Source organism: Schistocerca serialis, chromosome 5, assembly GCF_023864345.2.
Source record: "Schistocerca serialis cubense isolate TAMUIC-IGC-003099 chromosome 5, iqSchSeri2.2, whole genome shotgun sequence".
NCBI lineage: Eukaryota > Metazoa > Arthropoda > Insecta > Orthoptera > Acrididae > Schistocerca > Schistocerca serialis.
Genome location: NC_064642.1, coordinates 416,108,024 through 416,126,676, shown reverse-complemented (window position 1 = coordinate 416,126,676; position 18,653 = coordinate 416,108,024). Strand labels below are relative to the sequence as shown.

The 18,653-nt window shown below is 42.7% G+C and overlaps 2 protein-coding genes across 2 annotated transcripts in view; one reads left to right on the top strand and one right to left on the bottom strand.

The window, feature by feature from the left end:
• The window catches only part of LOC126482352 (cytosolic non-specific dipeptidase), a 169,638-nt gene extending 164,522 nt beyond the window's left edge, over positions 1–5,116 (bottom strand). The window contains exon 1 of the mRNA XM_050106434.1: positions 4,911–5,116. Within this exon, the coding sequence (XP_049962391.1) occupies positions 4,911–4,945 (35 nt within the window). The 5' untranslated portion in view covers positions 4,946–5,116. The remainder of the gene's footprint in view (positions 1–4,910) is intronic.
• A 516-nt stretch (positions 5,117–5,632) lies between these two features.
• The window catches only part of LOC126482350 (uncharacterized), a 281,287-nt gene continuing 268,266 nt past the window's right edge, over positions 5,633–18,653 (top strand). Inside the window, exons 1-2 of the mRNA XM_050106430.1 lie at positions 5,633–5,727; positions 7,070–7,158. Of these exons, the coding sequence (XP_049962387.1) occupies positions 5,721–5,727; positions 7,070–7,158 (96 nt within the window). The 5' untranslated portion in view covers positions 5,633–5,720. The remainder of the gene's footprint in view (positions 5,728–7,069; positions 7,159–18,653) is intronic.

The window sequence follows — 18,653 nt, the reverse complement described above, 5'->3', positions numbered from 1 at the left end:
TGCGGTCAGCAAGAAATCCCAGGTTTGAGTTCCTTCCTTCTCTCTCCTCCACCACCAATTTACATAACATGTATCACATCTGCAGATTTCGCACGGTGTCTGTTCATTTGCACATGTCCGAAGGAACAAGCATTCACATATTTGCTTCACCTCAATGGGCAACGAATCTACAACTTTCAGTGCGGATACACGGTTACATTTGACCTACAGCAGGAATCTTAAATTAGCGAGCATGGACGACATGGATGGGGACTGCTGATAGGTAGCACTGTGTGGGAATGTGAGTTGCCTGGGAAGCGTGCCGAGATAGTCAGTGTATTGGCAATAGGCCCTGTGTTCGGGTGGCGCAGTGGTTAACACAACTGCCTAGGAAGCAAGATATTCTGGGTTTGGGTCCCAGTCCAGCACACATTTTTGCTCATAGCTGCCAATTTCACATAAAGTCCCAATGAAGCTGATATCATTAGTTCCTTCCTTTTCCTTTCCTTTCTCCCCCCTCCATCTTCAATGTACATAAAATATAAAAGCTTCGCAACAGTAAAAATATTCCCATCAGTTCGAGTGCATAATAAGCGTTGGACAAATTGTTTCGCTTTCAAATGTCTGGCTTGCCCCTCTTTCCATGGGATAGTCAGTGTAGGGAAAGCAGTAGGATTGGAAATGTTCACACTGAAATTTCTAAACCTTCTGACAAGACAGTTGTATCAACACAACCACAGTCTTGGTGTAAGTTGATATGTCTTATGTGCAAAAAAAGAATTCTGCTTCTAGGTAGCAGCCAAGGGAGGAGCGTAGGCCAGCAGTTTCAGGAGAAATTAGGTGAAGGGTATCAGGTCACAAGCTTTGTGAAACCCAAGTGTTAGCCTTAGCCAGGTGACAGAAAACTTAGATCAGCTATGCAGGGACTTTGAGAAGGAAGATCAGATAATTACTGTTGGGGAAGTAGGAAACAGACTGGCTATGAATCCAAGATATAGTATTAGGAGTTACCTGGACAAAATAGGAGCAGAAACTGGTCAAACAAACATGGGGTTTGTGGAGGTCTTTCAGTGCCATGATCAGCCCTGGGTAAACACTGCTGTAAGGCTTGTTAACACTGAGCTCAACAGGATGCTCCGGACACCAGCAAAATATCATATGAGTGTTGTTCCAGTTAATGCTATTGGTAGGTGGGGATACACTACACGTGGCCTGCACATAAATAGGAAGGGGAAAGATAAGTTAGGTTCTCTATTGGCAGATACTGTAAGGGGGCCACAGTCACACAAGGGATGATCCCTGTGGTTAATGGGACGAGGCAGACAGGTTTCTTTAGGTTAAATCTTAAGTCCAGATAGGTAATAATCAAGACAAATAGAATAAAAAAAAGTTTCATGTACAGTAAATAGGGATAATGCTAAGGGTAGTATAAATTTACTTCATCAAAACATCAAGGGAATAAAATATAAAGTAGATGAGGTGTTAGTGTGTTTAGATGATCTCAAAAATAAGAATGAGAGTGATATACTTTGTCTGTTTGAACACCACGTAACTGTGGGGATGGAAAGCGTAAGTATAAATGGGTATAATTTAGCAGCTTACACTTGCGGATCTAGCATGGATAAAGGAGCTGCCATTTACACAAAATAAGGGTATCAGTACAAAACTGCAGAAGTAAGCTAATTTTGTGTCGATCAGCACTTTGAAGTTTGTGCATGTGAACTACAGCTGGATATTGTAGTGTTGATATTAGCAACAGTGTACAGGTCCACATTGGGACAGTACCAGAGAAGGAAAGTTGCTACTCACCATATAGTGAAGATGCTGAGTCGCGATAGGCACAACAAAAAGATTCACACAATTATAGCTTTCGGCCATTAAGGCCTTTGTCAGCAGTAAACACACACACACACACACACACACGCACACACACACACCTGCAGTCTCAGAGAAATGAAACCACACTGCGAGCAGCAACACCAGTGCATGATGGGAGTGGTGTCTGGGAGGGGGTAAGGAGAAGGCTGGGGCGGGGAGGGATAGTATGGTGGGAGTGGCGGACAGTGGAGTGTTGCAGTTTAGATGGAGGGCTGGAGAGAATGTGTGGAGGGGGGAGGGGGTAAGTGGCAGAAAGGAGAGAAATAAAAAGAAATTAAAAGATTGGGTGTGGCGGTGAAATGACAGCTGTGAAGTGCTGGAATGGGAACAGGGAGGGGCTGGATGGTGAGGACAGTGACTAATGAAGGTTGAGGCAAGGAGGGTTACGGGAACGTAGGATATATTGCAGGGAAAGTTCCCTCCTGTGCAATTCAGAAAAGGTGGTGTTGGTGGGAAGGATCCATATGGAACAGGCTGTGAAGCAGTCATTGAGATGAGGGATATCATGTTCAGCAACAGGGTGGTCCACTTGTTTTTTGGCCACAGTTTTTCGGTGGCTGTCATGCAGACAGACAGCTTGTTGGATGTCATGCCTACATAGAATGCAGCACAGTGGTTGCAGCTTAGCTTGTAAATCACATGACTGGTTTCACAGATAGCCCTGCGTTGATGGGATAGGTGATGTTAGCGACCGGACTGGAGTAGGTGGTGGTAGGAGAATGTATGGGACAGGTCTTGCATCTAGGTCTATTGCAGGGGTATGAGCAATGAGGCAAGGGATTGAGAGCAGGGGTTGTGTAAGGACGGATGAGTATATTGTGTAGGTTCAGTGGATGGCTGAATACCATGGTAGGAGGGGTGGGAAGGATAGTGGGCAGGACATTTCTCATTTCAGGGCACGACAAGAGGTAATCGAAACCCTGGTGGAGATCTGTAGATAGATAGTTTTGTTTTCCCAATGATGTCATCCTCCTGAGTAGTCCCTGCCGAGAAATCTGCAGGGAGGGCTATTCTACCTACAGAATATTTTGTCCAAGGGGATGCCATAACCATAAGCCATACTGTAGAGCTGCTACACATACTCTAAGCTATTTGCAGTAGCATCATGGCATTTCAATGGTGGCTCATGTTACAAGTCCAGAGCAGTTAATCATCCAGACTGAACCATCTCTCTACAGATGCCCCTCCATTGCACTGATATGACACAGAAGCCACCTCCACTCGGCAAGCTCCATGGTTCATGACAAGGAGTGGGGTGGAGTGTGGCAAGTTGTAGCTTTTGATTCGTTACGGAATTCTCACAACCATTAATTCTCTGGGTTATACAAAAGTTTTTGTGTCACCTATAACTTTTTTTTGTGGCATAACACATCTCTAGAGTGACTAACCCATTGATATAAAACATGGCAATTTTAGTGTCTTACAATCATCTCCCCATCCACCTTCCCCTCCCCCCATCACCATCACAAGAAGACTTTCTGCAGACAACCATGCATGGTTATTGGAAGAAAGAACTCTTATCATATTACAAAAGTATGCCCTCAGCATTCTATGACAAGGCGTTGGCTGTACTGTCTTTGAGCCCCACAGGAGCAGTTTAATGCTGGAAAATTTCCCACTTGTACAAGTGGAGATGAGATAAATAACTAAATGTCGAAAAGAATATTTAGTTTTTTATAGACACAAAAAGCTTCTCACTGAAAAAATTCAAGATTATACCACCAGCTGAAAGTGACAACTGCTAGCCACATTACAGTGGTGTATAAAATTTTGCACTACCTCAGATAAACTTGCTTACTGTCGTACAATGAAAGGGAGGCTAGAACCCTATCAACCATTTCCTTGCTAGTCCCTAGTGGATATCAAACACCAACAACTTCATGTAAAACCATAAGGGAAAAAATCCACCACATGCCCATCACAGAAGATTGTGTCTTGTTGTTCGTGGTATTGCCATCAAATATGCCGAAGAAATCTTTACTGTTTAGAAACACATAGATCACATTATTTACTTATTAAAGACCTTATCAGCCAAAAACATTCATTTTCTGGCCATGGCTCCTAATCTCAAACCATTTGGTTTAGAATCTTGTATTGTATATAAATTTGTGGACCCTTAAGATTTGTGAACCCTTTAGTAACTTACTGTATAGGCCCTACGTGACGCAGTAAGAGCATGGCACTGAGTAACAGCTTTTGTTTCTATTGTTTATGATGTTCATTTACATGAGTTTTGAAAGTAAACAGCATAGATCTGAAGTTAATGCCCTGATTGATACGCATAGTTCATGGCAGCTGCGTTGAACAAATGCATTCTCTCACACTTGAGAATTTGCGGTCTCCTTTGTCATGTAATGTAATGAGGATGAGAGATATATCACAATACACAAAAAGAAATACAACAGAACACCGATAATAGTTCTTCTTTGTCTATATTAGTTTTTGAAATGTGTATTGTAGTAACAGACTGAATGGTAGCGCATCTACGGTACATAGGTTGTGTGTTGGCAACGTGGTACTGAATGGTTTAGTTAATTAGGCTTACTTAAAATTTATTGCACATGTTTCCCTTAAACTTACGAATGTACATAACTACCGAGGTACACCCAACTTTCCCCACAGTTATCTTAAAAAATTGCATGTCATTTTCTCACGTTATACAATTCGTATGTTTACATGAATTCTTCAAGGTGCAGAAGAAACATAGTTATGTTTATAAGCTGTCAGCAAGTACGACAAACTCCCATGATGCAAAAATGCACTGTTTAAGGTATATTAATACCCCATATGATTTTTGGCCCTAGATAAAGTCCTGCTCAACATTTGACCAATAATAGGAAAGTAATAAATGCAACATGTTACTGGAGCTGCAGTGAAGACCCGGACAATACAAAGAAATGAAACACTTTTAAACAAAATTACGAATCTACAGAAAGCAAAAAGTATTTATGCTACGCGTACCCCGGAAAATATACGTTATCATTTACATTTCATTTTTCTTAAATAAGGTCTGAAAGTTACAATAAAGAAGCACATATATGCCGTATACATACGCAAATAATTTCTGGAGCGTTTCTGGGGCTGACATGTCTCCAAAGCTATCTTCAAAGATTTATTAAATTCTGAACTCCCCAGTGGCCTCCTGTCACGCTACAGTCACTGCACGCCCTTTTATAACCGGCGACCGGCTAACACGTTATCTGTCAGCAGTCAGCACACCTATCAGGAAGTACAGTTTCATTGCCTGTAGCGATGTTGCCAAGTTATAATTCGCCCTCACATACCAACAAAAACAGAGGAGAAAAGCTGGAACAGCTACTACCACACTTTTTATGTGGCATAATTCCGCGTGATTCGCCATTGGACATCTTCCATCTAACAAATGAGTATTATCCGCTTTTTTGCCATGAACAAAAATTTGTTTGTCATACTTGTCATCTCTCCAAAATTTATATCGAGAGATGTTAGTTTGGATTGACAATCGCTACTTTTTCGACCTCATTGATCGATTAACGGCCGCGCTATCGAATGCGTAATATCGATAGCACTTGCCGTTCAAAACAGCAAGCAGAATCGAAATAGATTTGGGTTTAAATGAAATATTGTTCAATTTAAAACTACTGAATGTCAAAGTTGCATGTAGTTGTTACTATTTCCATTCACAATATGAAAGAAACACAACCATTTCATTACATTTATACGTCATGTCATAAGAATTTACCATTTCGGAACATGCCTTTCATTTGTTCGTAAAACTTCTAACATTGAGTACTTCCGGCCATTCAAAACAACAAAACATTGGAGGGATTTTGCCGTTGAAGTTGTGTAGTTGTGTTTTAATTTAGGGCATAGAGTGAACACAAATGGATGGTAAATAAATATTTGTTATTCTTATAAGTATGGTACTTACTCCGGAATTTTTTATAATTTGTATCATACGAAATGTTTAGATAATAAAGCATGTTTAGGTTATGCTCGTACAATTTGTTGCAAGCTAGATTAAATCCTTGTTGTCAAGTATGTGTAAATTATCGTGAAACCAGAATATTTAATGAATTACGATACCTGTCATGCCGCTAGTCGAGCGTAACGTCATTTGCATACGTCTGCTCGTGTATCTAATGAGAGATACTCTACGGATGGCGATATTTACAGTATCTTCGTTTGACAGATTTCGTGAAAAATTAATATGAACTATATTACACGAAACATTTTTGTGTGAAAAGTAACGGAATTTATTAAGCGTGTGAAACGTTACTATTTTTTTCTAATTTCAGTATTAATTTGGAAGTAGTATGTACTCATGGTATTACATTGTTACCTGTATTAGAAACCACGGAAAATTCAATTGCTTCGAATCGACATCATACTCAATGAGAATATCGAAGAAATGTTTCCACTTACATTTGGAGCGGTGTTCTGTACTGGTTTTATTTGTGTTCATCTTGTCAGATCCAGATGCCCAGGTATCGAAAGATTTAGCATTTCATGACGTGGGATGTAATCTTAAGTTGTAATTTATTGTGAATTGTCAGGTTCCTCCCGTTTATTATAAATTATGTGAACACGCGTAATTCTTGTTTCATTACGTTCTGTAGTTAACTACAACGTGTTAACAAACTCCAGAAAACTGAAAGTTTTCTGCAGTTTTACAGCTTGAGCGTTTAATGTAAAAACTAATCACCATTACCTCATTTAAAGATCTTGGAAACTTCTTATTTCTATTGAACCAGGAAATTCATAAAATCGTGCGACGGTGTATAAATTAAAGTCTGGATTGTTTTCTACCATAATGACAGTAAGCTACTTATAAAAAAAATCCGAATGCAAGGTAAAATTATAGCAATTAGTTCAGTATTGTTAGGCCTACATATACAATCTTTGTTGAAGTTAATCAACTTAATAATTTCGTTCATAGTTTGTCACAGAAGATGATGAAAGGGATGTTACCTTCACATTTTTTCCTTTTTTGCCGAAAATCATATTTTTCTTTTAGTATTGATTAATGATAATGTTTCTGTTCCCGGTTTGAAAGTGATATTTCGTTGCAGTCATGTAGCGAATGCATTTGGTCTTTAATTATACGAGATTTTGGCAGTTGTTAACAGTGTACCAGCAGGATCTGAGATTTTATAGTATATGTATGTCAACATACAGATTTACATATGGTTTCAGTATATAAACATTTATTTGTAATATTCTTTCTTTTCAGATATACAGTCATGGTGGGAAGTGCCCTGTATAGCTCACTTTTGTTCCTTGTTTAGGGCAGCTTTCAATCTGCTGGATTTTGACATTGAGGTTAGTGCTCACACCTCATTTGTTATTTGTATCATATAGAATATAATTTGTTACGTTTCATAATTTTTGATTTCAAGTAGAAGAATCCACATTTATTTGTCATTTGTTGTACCATAGTTGCCAAGGTTGAGAAATAGTTCTTGTAAAGAAGCAATATGTTTGTTTTTCTGAAGTTACAAATTAAAGAGAAGGAAACTTTGAAATTTGGAAAAACATATGGAGTAGTGGTGATTTGTTTCTCTCTCTCTCTCTCTCTCTCTCTCTCTCTCTCTCTCTCTCTCTCTCTCAACTATTACTAGAACTTGAAGTTATTATTATTAGAAATTGAAGCTAGTTAAATTTATGCTGTAAGATGGTGAACATTTAGAAACATTGTGTTCACATTACTGGCAGTTACTGTTTCTTCCCCAAATTCAGATTAAAAGTAAAATTTGAAGTACTTGCATCCGTTGTACCGTCCAGAATGTAAGCTTCATGTTAGCAGTTATAATGAGTACTCCACAAACTTTGGTATTGCTTTTTCCAAAACACTGTGCACTTTGGCTTTGTATAGAAGTTGCTACTTGCTTTGTATAGAAGTTGCTACTTGCACAATTGCTTCCAGAAATTACTCCAAAACAGTCTACACACAGCCCTTTCATTGACTACGTACAATCAGCTACTGACACATTCCTTTGCAATCCCCTGCGGGTTCGGGAGTAAGAATAGGCTCATGGTATTCCTGCCTGTCGTAAGAGATGACTAAAAGGAGTCTCAAATGTTTTGGCCCTTATGTGATGGTCCCCTCTTTGGTTTGACCACCATATTTCAAAACTATTCCGAAGAGCGAGCCGAGTAGGGAAGGGTGCCTTACTTGGTGCATTGTGTCCATTGTAAATTGAGACCTTTAGCTAGCTTATTCGTCGTTGCATTGCAGTTCCACTCGCTCTCCATCTCTTGGGCGAGGATACATTCCTGGGTGCGATTTCCACCACGCACACTGCAGTGTCGCTTTCTGTGCTGACGACCACCATGGACCACTTGCCACCTAATAGACAGCATGGTAGCCAGTCCGTTGTGGTGGGGCCGCCATGTACCCTGTTGGTTGTAGGCCCCTGACAACACAGGGATCACTCTACTGATGCCTGAGCTGTTAACTTCCAACCTATGCCAAGGAGTAGACGCCTATCTCCCTGGGGCATCGGGACTCCTGGCAGTGGCCATCCTTCCAGATGGCCCTTGCTGTGGCTAGGTGGCGCCCGTGGGGAGGGCCCTTGGTCGGAGTAGGTGGCATCAAGGTGGATGACACGCAATGAAGCGTGGCACATCTTCTCTTGCTGATGGCCAGCCACCAGCAGTCTCTAAGCATTCGAGGGCTCACTTTAATTCAAACATGTATGACTCCAAATTGTTCCCCTCCCTGGCCACACCATGGGAGGAACGAAAGGCTATGAATGGCAGGGAGATGTATTCGCCCCAGTATCTAGTCTGTACGAGAGCTGATGGGGAATCCTTTGTGTCCGTGATGCCTCAGTTCTTTGTAGAGCATTTAGAGGACAAGTTCGGGGAGGTGGAGGGCTTGTCAAATATGTGGTCCGGGCCAGTCTTGATAAAAACAGGATCCTCTGCGCAGTCACAGGCATTACTCGCTTGTAAGAAGCTGGTGGATGTTTCTGTCACTATAACACCCCATGCTGCGTTGCTCTTCAGGAAACTTGGTTTCCAGCAATGCAAACCCCTGCCCTCCTTGTCTATCGGGGTTATTATGAGAAACTGGCAGCTCATGAGAGGGTATCTGGTGGCATCTGCATCTACGTCCTTCACTCTCTTTACAGTGAGTGTGTCTCTCTACAAACACTTTAGAGGCTGTCGCTGTTCAGGTGTGGACACCTCACGCTGTTACTGTCTGCAGTGTCTATCTTCCACCGGATGGTGATTTCCTGCAGCGTGTCTTGGCTGCACTTATAGCCCAATTGCCCTCACCTTTTCTGTTGCTGGGCGACTTTCTGCCACTGCGTCACTCTTCTGGGCACCCCTCATACTGGCTATGAATAAGGCTGACTGGGACTTGTTCACCTCCATTGCCACGATTGAGCCTCTTTCTAATGACGCCATTGGTGCGGTGGTTCACTCGGTCACCACTGGCATCGTTACTGCCGCAGAATCTGCCACTCCCTGCTCTTCTGGGACCCCTCGGCGGAGGACTGTGCCTTGGTGGTCGCCCGAGATCACTGAGGTGATTAGAGATTGCAGGCGGGCACTCCAGCATCACAAGCAGCATCCCTCATTGGCGCACCTCATCGCCTTTAAATAGCTCCGTGCGCGGTCCCGCCGCCTCATTCGCCAACTTAAGCAGGAATGCTGGGAAAGGTATGTCTCCACCATTGGCCTCCGTACCTCTCCATCGCAGGTTTGGGCCAAGATTAGACGACTCTATGGCTATCGGACCCCCGTCAGTGCAACTGCACTTTCACTGAATGGAGCAGTCTGTACTGACTCCGACACAATTGCAAACCGCTTAGTGGAGCATTTTGCTCAGAGTTCTGCTTCTGCGAATTACACACTGGCCTTCCACTCCCTGAAAGAGTGGTTGGAACATCAGAGCCTTTCATTTCACACACACCATCGCGAATTGTACAATGCTCCGTTCAGTGAGTGGGAATTCTAAAGTGCCCTAGCCGCTTGCCCTTATACGGCTCCCGGGCCAGATCGCATCCACTGTCAGATGTTCAAACACCTCTCGGTGGACTGCCAGCAACGCCTCTTAGAACTTTTCAACCATATCTGGGTTGAGGGTGAGTTCCTGTCAATATGGCAGGAAAGCATCGTAATCCCCATGCTGAAACATGGCAAGAACCCACTGGAGGTGGACAGCTACCGCCCCACCAGTCTCACCAACGTTCTTTGCAAGTTGCTCGAACGCATGGTGAGCCGGAGGTTGAGTTGGCTACTTGAGTCTCGGGGCCTTCTGGCTCCGACATCACATCCTCTCTACGCTTCATGGTTGGGGTCTTCGGGGTCCGCTCCCGATTTTAATACAAAATTTTCTGTCGCTTCGTTGCTTCCATGTGTAAGTTGCGGCCTCCCATAGTTCCTCCTGAGTTCAGGAGAATGGGGTGCCGCAAGGATCTGTCTTAAGTGCCTGCCTCTTTTTAATTGCATTTAATGGTCTCGCTGTGGCGGTGGGAATGTCTGTCTCAGCTTGTTTGTATGCTGATGACTTCTGCCCATACTTTAGCTCCACTGGCATTGGAGCTGCTGAACGGCAGCTGCAGGGTGCCATCCGCAAGGCGCAGTCTTTGGCTGTAGAAGCACGGCTTCCAGTTTTCGGCTGCCAAGACCTGATTTTGCATTTGTGCCGGCAATGCAGTGTTCACCCTGAGCCACGGCTTTATCTTGACAGCGAATCTCTTGCTGTGGTAGAGAAGCATTAGTTTTTGAGACTGGTTTTTGATACCCGGTTGACTTGGCTCCCTTATATTCGGCAGCTGAAACAGACGTGCTGGCGGCATCTTAATGCTCTTTGTTGCTTGAGTCACACCAGCTGGGGTGCTGATTGGTCTACCCTTCTACGGCTGTACCAGGCGTTAATTCAGTCCTGTCTAGATTATGGGAGCCTGGCTTATGGTTCAGCATCCCCTTCCGCATTGCGGTTGCTGGACCTCATCCTTCACAGCGGGATCCGACTCGCCACTGGAGCTTTCCGGTCTAGCCCTGTCAACGGCATACTTGTGGAGGCAGGTGTCCCTCCATTGTGGTTCCGGTGCCAACGATTACCAGCCGCTTATGCTACACACTTTTGTAGCTTGCCCGGGCGTCCCAATTATCATCTCCTGTTCCCTCAGTCCATCGTCCACCTTCTGGAACAGTGGCATGGTCAGGGTGTACGATCGCGGTTCATGTCAGAGCTCTGCTCTCTGGGCTTCTCTTTTCCGGGCCCATCTGCATATAACCCCGTGGTGTGTGCCCCGCCCATGCCTTCTGCTTGATTTGGCACAGGGCCCGAAAGACTCAGTCCCTCCTGAGGCCCTCCACTGCCGCTTTCTTTCAATCCTTGCCACGTTTGAAGACTCTGACATTGTCTATACTGACGGTTCGATAGTTGCTGGTTGTGTTGGTTATGCTCTTACTCTAGGGGATCATTATGAACAACACTCATTGCTGGCTGGCTGCAGTGTTTTCACTGCTGAGCTGGTCGCCATCTCTCGCGCCCAAGAGTATATCCGCTTCTGCTCAGGTGAGTCCATTGTTATCTGTAATGGCTCCCTGAGCGGTTTATGAGCTATCGACCAGTGTTTCCCTCACTATTGTCTGGTGATGGCTATCGAGTAGTCCCTCCATACTCTTACCCGCGGCCCCTCTATGGTCCTTATGTGGGCCCCTGGTCATGTCGGCATCCGGGGAAATGAATGTGCTGACACGCTGGCCAAACATGCTGTCGGTGCACCAGCCTTGGAGATTGGCCTTTTGGAGAGTGACCTCAGGTCAGTTTTGCAGCAGAAGGTACTTCACACCTGGGGTGAAAAATGGCGCACCCTTCCTTCACCCAAAAAACTTCGGGCCATCAAAGAGGCTACCGATGTGGGGCGCTCCTCCTTGCAGGTCTCTTGCAAGGACTCTGTTGTCCTCTGCCGGTGGCGCATTGGCCACACCTGGATGACACACAGTTATTTATTGGACCATTAGGACCCACCTTTGTCGCTGCGGGTCAGCTTTGACGGTGGTCCACATCTTGTTGGACTGCCCGCTTTTAACTCTGGTCAGGCAGACGTTTGCGCTGCCTGATACGCTTCCTGCACTTTTATCAGATTACGTTGCGATGGCAGATTTAGTTTTGAGTTTTATTCGTGCATGGGGGTTTTATCGCTTCATCTAAGTGTTTGTCATTTTTTTGTGTTGAGTCTGGCCTTTGGCCTACGATTTTAGGCTGGGGTTTTTAGTGCGTTTCTTGGTGGTTGGCTTTTCCTTTTTCGTTTCTATGGTCGGCCAACCACTTTCACACTCGGTGTGATTTTAATTCCTTTTTTCTGGTCTCTGTCTGTGTCTTTCTTGTCTTGTGTCGTCTCTTGTCATCTCCATTGTTTGTTTTTATTTCTTGTGGGTGTTTAAAGTTCGTGGAATAAGGGACCGATGGCCCTAATAGTCTGGTCCCTTCAATCCCACAAACTGACCAACCAGTCATTTGCATTTCTCTGACACCATACAGTAAGCACTTTAACATTGTTATGAGAAAATTGTAAGTAATGTTATTACCACTGATCTACATTCGTACTGAGTTGTGCATTATTCAGCTAATTGTACAATTTGCTGTTGTTTTTTCCCTTGTTTCCAAACAGTGATCATGGTTTGAAGTAACTATTTGTTGTTGTTGTTCTCCAGTCGGAAGTCCACAACAACCACTGGGTGTTCAGATAGATAGTAAATTGTTGCGGAAAGCCCAAGTTCAGGATCTTGTTCAAAGACTTAAAGCTGCCATTTTTAATATTCGAACAGTATCCGAAGTAAGTGATTCTTTGACATGAAAATTAGTCTACTTTACTTATTTTCATTCTCTTATGTCATATGGTATTATGTTTTGGGGCAACTCTTCCCGTTCTCAGAGGATGTTTTTGGTAGAGAAGCAGGCAGTTCGGGCAACAAATGGTTAAGTTGGCGAACCTCTAGTCAATCCCTGTCCACTAGTCTGGGTATTTTGACATTGGCCTCTCAATATGTATATTCTTTACTCTCGATTCTTATTAACATTATCAGCTTATTCCCAAGAATTTGCAGCTTTCGCTCATTTAATGCTAGACAGAAATCCATTTACTTAAACTTATGGCTTGACTTTTTTGGGAGTTATAACCACTTTATTTTATCTGTTATTACTTTTATGTTGTAATTTCATGTACAGACACGTTCCACGACCATGGAGATATGCTCCTCAATTAGTTCCTACGGAATTAGATGTATATATAAAGATGAGTCGTGCTGCCCTGCATGGTAGTCTTATCTTGTGCAGTTCTCTTCATTTCTTCACAACTACTGCAATCTAAATAAATTTGAACGTGTGTACTGTAATGATTCCTAGGTATTCTGTAGCAGCTTGTACCTCACGTTTCCCTCAGTTACCAAATTAACTATTTCATGGTGCCTCAGGAGCTGGCAAAACCAAAGATTGCGGCAACACCCGTCCCCTTTCACCTCTCATTTTCTCATTTCAGCAAGGTGGCAGACACCCCCCCCCCCCCCCCCCATTTCAAGCTTATACAGTACAGTGACCATGACATCACGCATTACACATGGAGACACACACAACCAATAAGAAAAAATTTAATTGCAGAAGTAATGTAATACTAATAGGACTGTTGCAGAAATCAGTGGGGGTTTTGACGAGGGCAGACTATACAACAGTCCTAATACTAAACCCACCAAAAGAAGCAAAAATGAAGCAGTAGAAATCCTCAGCTGTCAATAGAACCACAGTAAAAATAGGAAAACATGTACTAGAAAATACACATCACCTGTGTAGCTTAAGGGAAGCCCACAGTAAAAAAAAAAAAAAAAAAAAAAGGTACTAGAAATTTACACACAATTCAAAACACAGTACTGGAAATTAAGCTTTGTCTGTATATGAAATTCACATGCAAATCAACAGATCCAGTATCAGTTGACTTATATAGCTAAAACAGTCTATGATACCACAAAACCAAAACTTTCCCATATAACTAATATCAAAAACCTAATCTCACCAAGTTTGCCAAAACAAACTCCAAGTACCTATGAGTAACAATCTGTCATAATTGCCAACAGCACAAAAATTCATGGGAAATTATATTAACACCAATTTTAACATGCAAGAAACACTCAGTTATGCACATTAGCAACCTACAGTACTTGCTACAATAAGTAAAACCATAAAATACTTGGTAACCAAAGTCAGCTGACACATAAATCTAGAAATTGACAGATTGCAAAAATAGTATGCCATCAATACAAACCTATCAAATGACTGTCCTAGACTTCTAAAACCAAGAACACCTCCAGATAGAATGCCTTAAGTTGTCCAGTGACAACACCTCATATACTGGTCACTGCTTTGGGATGCAGCTATGTTGGTCAATTTTATACCTTCGCTAGAAACGTAACACTTCATGTACTAAGGAAATTAACTGAATAACTGTAGCAATTTAATTGTGATAGACATATTCCCCATTGCAGGATGCTGAGACCTACTCATGAACTTCATTGTCACATCCATAAGTAACAAGAAACAAAACTTTTAACAAAATCTCTAACCATAAACAGTACACCGCATTGATAATTTGAAACCTGTAAATGAATCTGTTGCCCATACTTCCTAACAACAACCTAACTCTTCAACAAAACTTTTCCAATATTAGTCTCACAAACAGCAGTCAAGGAGTCCAATGAATTGCTAATAGCCCTCGCAAACAATTTAGAGGCATAAACTTTCCCACTCTGAAAGAGTACCTCTTTATACTCCATCATGTCCTCTTAGCGAGGTGGCGCAGTGGTTATCACACTGGACTCACATTTGGGAGGACATGGTTTAAACCCACGTCTGGCCATCCAAATTAAGGTTTTCAATGATTTCCCTAAATCACTCCAAGCAAATGCCAGAATTGTTCCTTTGAAAGGGCGCGGCCGATTTCCTTCCCTGTCCTTGACACAATCGGAGCTTGTGCTCTGTGTCTAATGGCCTCGATGTTGATGGGTAACGAAACACAATCTTCCTTTGTCCATTCTTCCAAACATGATCCATTTTACACACAATGTTACACAACACAACAGCTACATCACAGGTCAAAGCAAATGGGTTGTACCGTAAACTTCGCTTGACCTGCCTCCTGTCAACGTATCTCTCCCTCTAGCAAGTTTTTTTTCCATGGAATTAGTTTCTTCCCTCTTCAGTGCAACACCTCTTAATTAATCCAATCTGTGCATCAGATCTTCAGCATTCTACTTTAACACCACAATTTATATTCTTCTCTTTTTATCTGTGTTCTTAACCATCCATGTGTTTCACTTCCCTATGAGGTTACATTCCAGACAAATACTTTCATAAAAAAACTTCCTATCACTTAAATTTATATTCAGTATTAACAAATTTCTCTGTTCAGAATGCTTTTGTTGCTGTTGCAAGTTTGTGTTTTACAATTTCTTGACTGCTGCCATTGTCAAGTCATTTTGCTGCCCAAATAGGAAAACTCATTTATTACTTTAAGTGTTATCTATTCCTCAGCATCACCCAATTTAACTTTACTACAATCACTTACTTTCATTTTATTGTTGTTGATGACCATCTGATAACCTATTTGCAAGACGCTATTAATTCCATTCACTTGATTTTCAGAGTCCTTTACCATATCTCATAGAATTTCAATGGCATTGCCAAACCTTTAAGTTTTAATTTCTTCTCCTTAATTTTCAATTCTCTTTCTTAATTTAACCTTGGTCTCCTGCCCTTTTTGCTCTATATGCAGATTGAATAATTTTGGGGGGTAGGGTACAACTCTGCCTTGCACCTGTTTCAAATTTTATCCCTTATAACTTCAGGATTTGATAAAGTGTTTTCTTGTTAACAGTGTCAAAAGCTTTGGTTCGATAATACTCACACCGGCTTTCTTAGATACTGAGATAAGGTTTATTATTGAAGTCATGAGGAGAAGTATTGCCTGCCTTATTTGTCCACCACACCAGATGGGAAAGTTTTGCTGTAATTGCAACTTGTAAGGATGTCAGTAATTCTAAAGGGTTGTCATCGCCTCCAGATGCTTTGTTCCAATACAGGACTTTCAGTGCTCTGTCAATTTTTCTTGCAGTGTCACATCTCCTTTCTCACCTTTATCTACTTCTATCATTTACGAGATATGGATTGAAGTTTGTTTCCTGTATATTGCCCTTGTACATATTCCTTCCATCTTTTGACTTCTGCTTCTTATCTTAGTACTGGAATTCCATTGAGTTCTTGATGTTCAGCTGCTTATCTTTTCACCAAAAATTTCTTTCACACACACACACACACACACACACACACACACACACACACACACACACACATCTATGGATTTATGTTAGTGATCTAGCCATTCTTTCTTTTCTCATTTTGCATGTTCTTCTGTCTATTTTTTTCAGATAACTGAATTCACTTTCCTGCTTTATTTGCTACATTTTTATACACTCATGTTCAGAAAAAAACAGAACAACTTGAATGACTAGAGATAGGATGTTCATATTCACAAGACATGTACATTAGTATGTTCTGCAGAAATGATTAGTATTTGAACCATGTCAGTCCAGAGCTTCAGGGTCAACATCAATATCACAGTGTGACACCACCTACTAGTAAAATGTGCCTGCGGCTCTCATTGTCACTATAAACTCAAGGTAATGGATCAGTGTGACTGATCGTGCGAGGTACCCCACAGACGTATGCACGAACAATACTGTCAAATCAGTGAGTCTGAAAGGCATGAGAGAGAGTGTTGCATCCATTTGTGAAATTGCTACTCGTGTTGGATAAAGTCTTTCAACAGTGCAATGGGTGTGTGCAGAATGGTTCATAGAAGGCCGTAGAAGACGACAAGATGGGTTATGTTGCAACCCCCCCTCCCCCAGACCACCCCACGAGAAGATCAACCCCTCATCCGAGTGGCATTGCAAGACAGATCCTCACCTCTGGTGCAACATTTGAACAGTGTAATGGAACAGTGTAATACATTGGACACTATCTGGGGTGACAGTCCATTGTTGTTTATTATGGCATGAGTTACATGCGCATCGTCCACTTCTCTGCCTACCTTTGACAAAAGTGCAGGAATGGCATCAGATAGTGGTTTCTGATGAATCCAGGTTCTGTTTGTTTGAAATGATGGCCGTGTTTTGGTTCGCCGCAGAGAGGGGGAGTGGCATCACAGTGACTGCATTTGCACAAGACATTCAGCACCAACTCTAGGCCTTATGGTGTGGGGTGTTATTGGGTACAACCACAAATCTCAGTTGTTGCATATCCGGGACACTGTGACCAGTGGGGAATGACATCCTGTGACCTGTAGCCATACACTTTCTGCACAACACCCCAGATGCCATTTTTCAGCAAGACGATGCACAAGCACATGCTGCTGCATGAACACACACCTTGGTGTCACAGGATGTAAGCCTTTGGCCCTGGCCCGCCAGATCACCAGACTTGCCGCCAACTGAAAATGTGTGGGATATGGTGAAACGACAGGTGCAGTGCTGTGACCCAATGTCAACCACCACAGATGAAGTTTGGAACCAGGTGAATGCAGCGTGGATGGCTTTACCACAGAATGCCATTCGTACCGTATACACATCGATGCCAACACACATGGAACAAGTTATCTGGGCTCATGGTGGACCCTGTGCCTACTAGCCAGCAGGGCATATGCTAATCTGAGGTGACTGGAATGTTAATCATTTCTTCAGAACATACTAATGTCCGTGTCCTGTGACTATGAACGTCCTGTCTCTAGTTGTTCGAGGTGTTCTCTTTTTTTCTTCACCTGACATTTCCCCAGATCCGGATTCCATCCACAACCAGATGATTCGACATTGGATGTTACCCAGAGGCAACATATATTCATGGCCTTCAACCGCATTTGGCACACACAACCCAATGTTTCTCGACAACTACTGACTGATTGACCTAATGAATGTTCTTTGTAAGTTGCTTGAGAGGATGGTTAGCTTCTGATCATGTTGGGTACTCGAATCTCAGAGCCTTTTGTCCCCATATCAGTGTGGCTTCTGAAAATAACAATTTCCAACTGAACATTTTCTCAGATTGGAAACTGCAATCTGACAGGTTTTTGCTAACTGCTAGCACCTTGTCGCAGTCTTCTTGGATCTACATAAGCCGTACAACACAGTTTGGCACCATCACATTTTAGTTACCCTCCATCACTGGGGCTTTCGCAGCCCCCTTCAGAATTTTATCCGCAAGTTTTTATCCCACCGGCTCTTCCAGCTTCGAGTTGGCACTTCGCTCGGCATCCCTTGGATTCATGAGAACAGTATCCCACAGGGTACTGTGTTAACTGTCACTCTCTTCGTCATAGCCATCAATGGGCTTGTAACCTCTGTCGGGTCTCTGGTTACCCCAGCATTTTATGTCGATGATTTTCCACCTGGTGGAGCTCCCACTCGGTAGCATCTGCTGAGCGCCGGCTCCAAGGCACCATCTGACAGGCCTCTGCATGGGATCTCACACATGGCTTCCAGCTTTCTCCCTCCAGAATGCGGGTTATTGATTTTTGTCGTCGACCCTCCCTTCCCCCATCCAAAAGTTTTATATAGGCAACCAACTTCTAGATGTTATAACACAGTTCTGTTTCTTGGATCTTATTTTTGATCTGCCCAATATTTGCCACCTGAAGATTACATGCGTGCGGAAAGTTAATTCTCTCCGCCTCCTGCCCCCTGCGGGTTCGGGGGTTAGAATAGGCCCGCGGTATTCCTGCCTGTCGTAAGAGGCAACTAAAAGGAGTCTC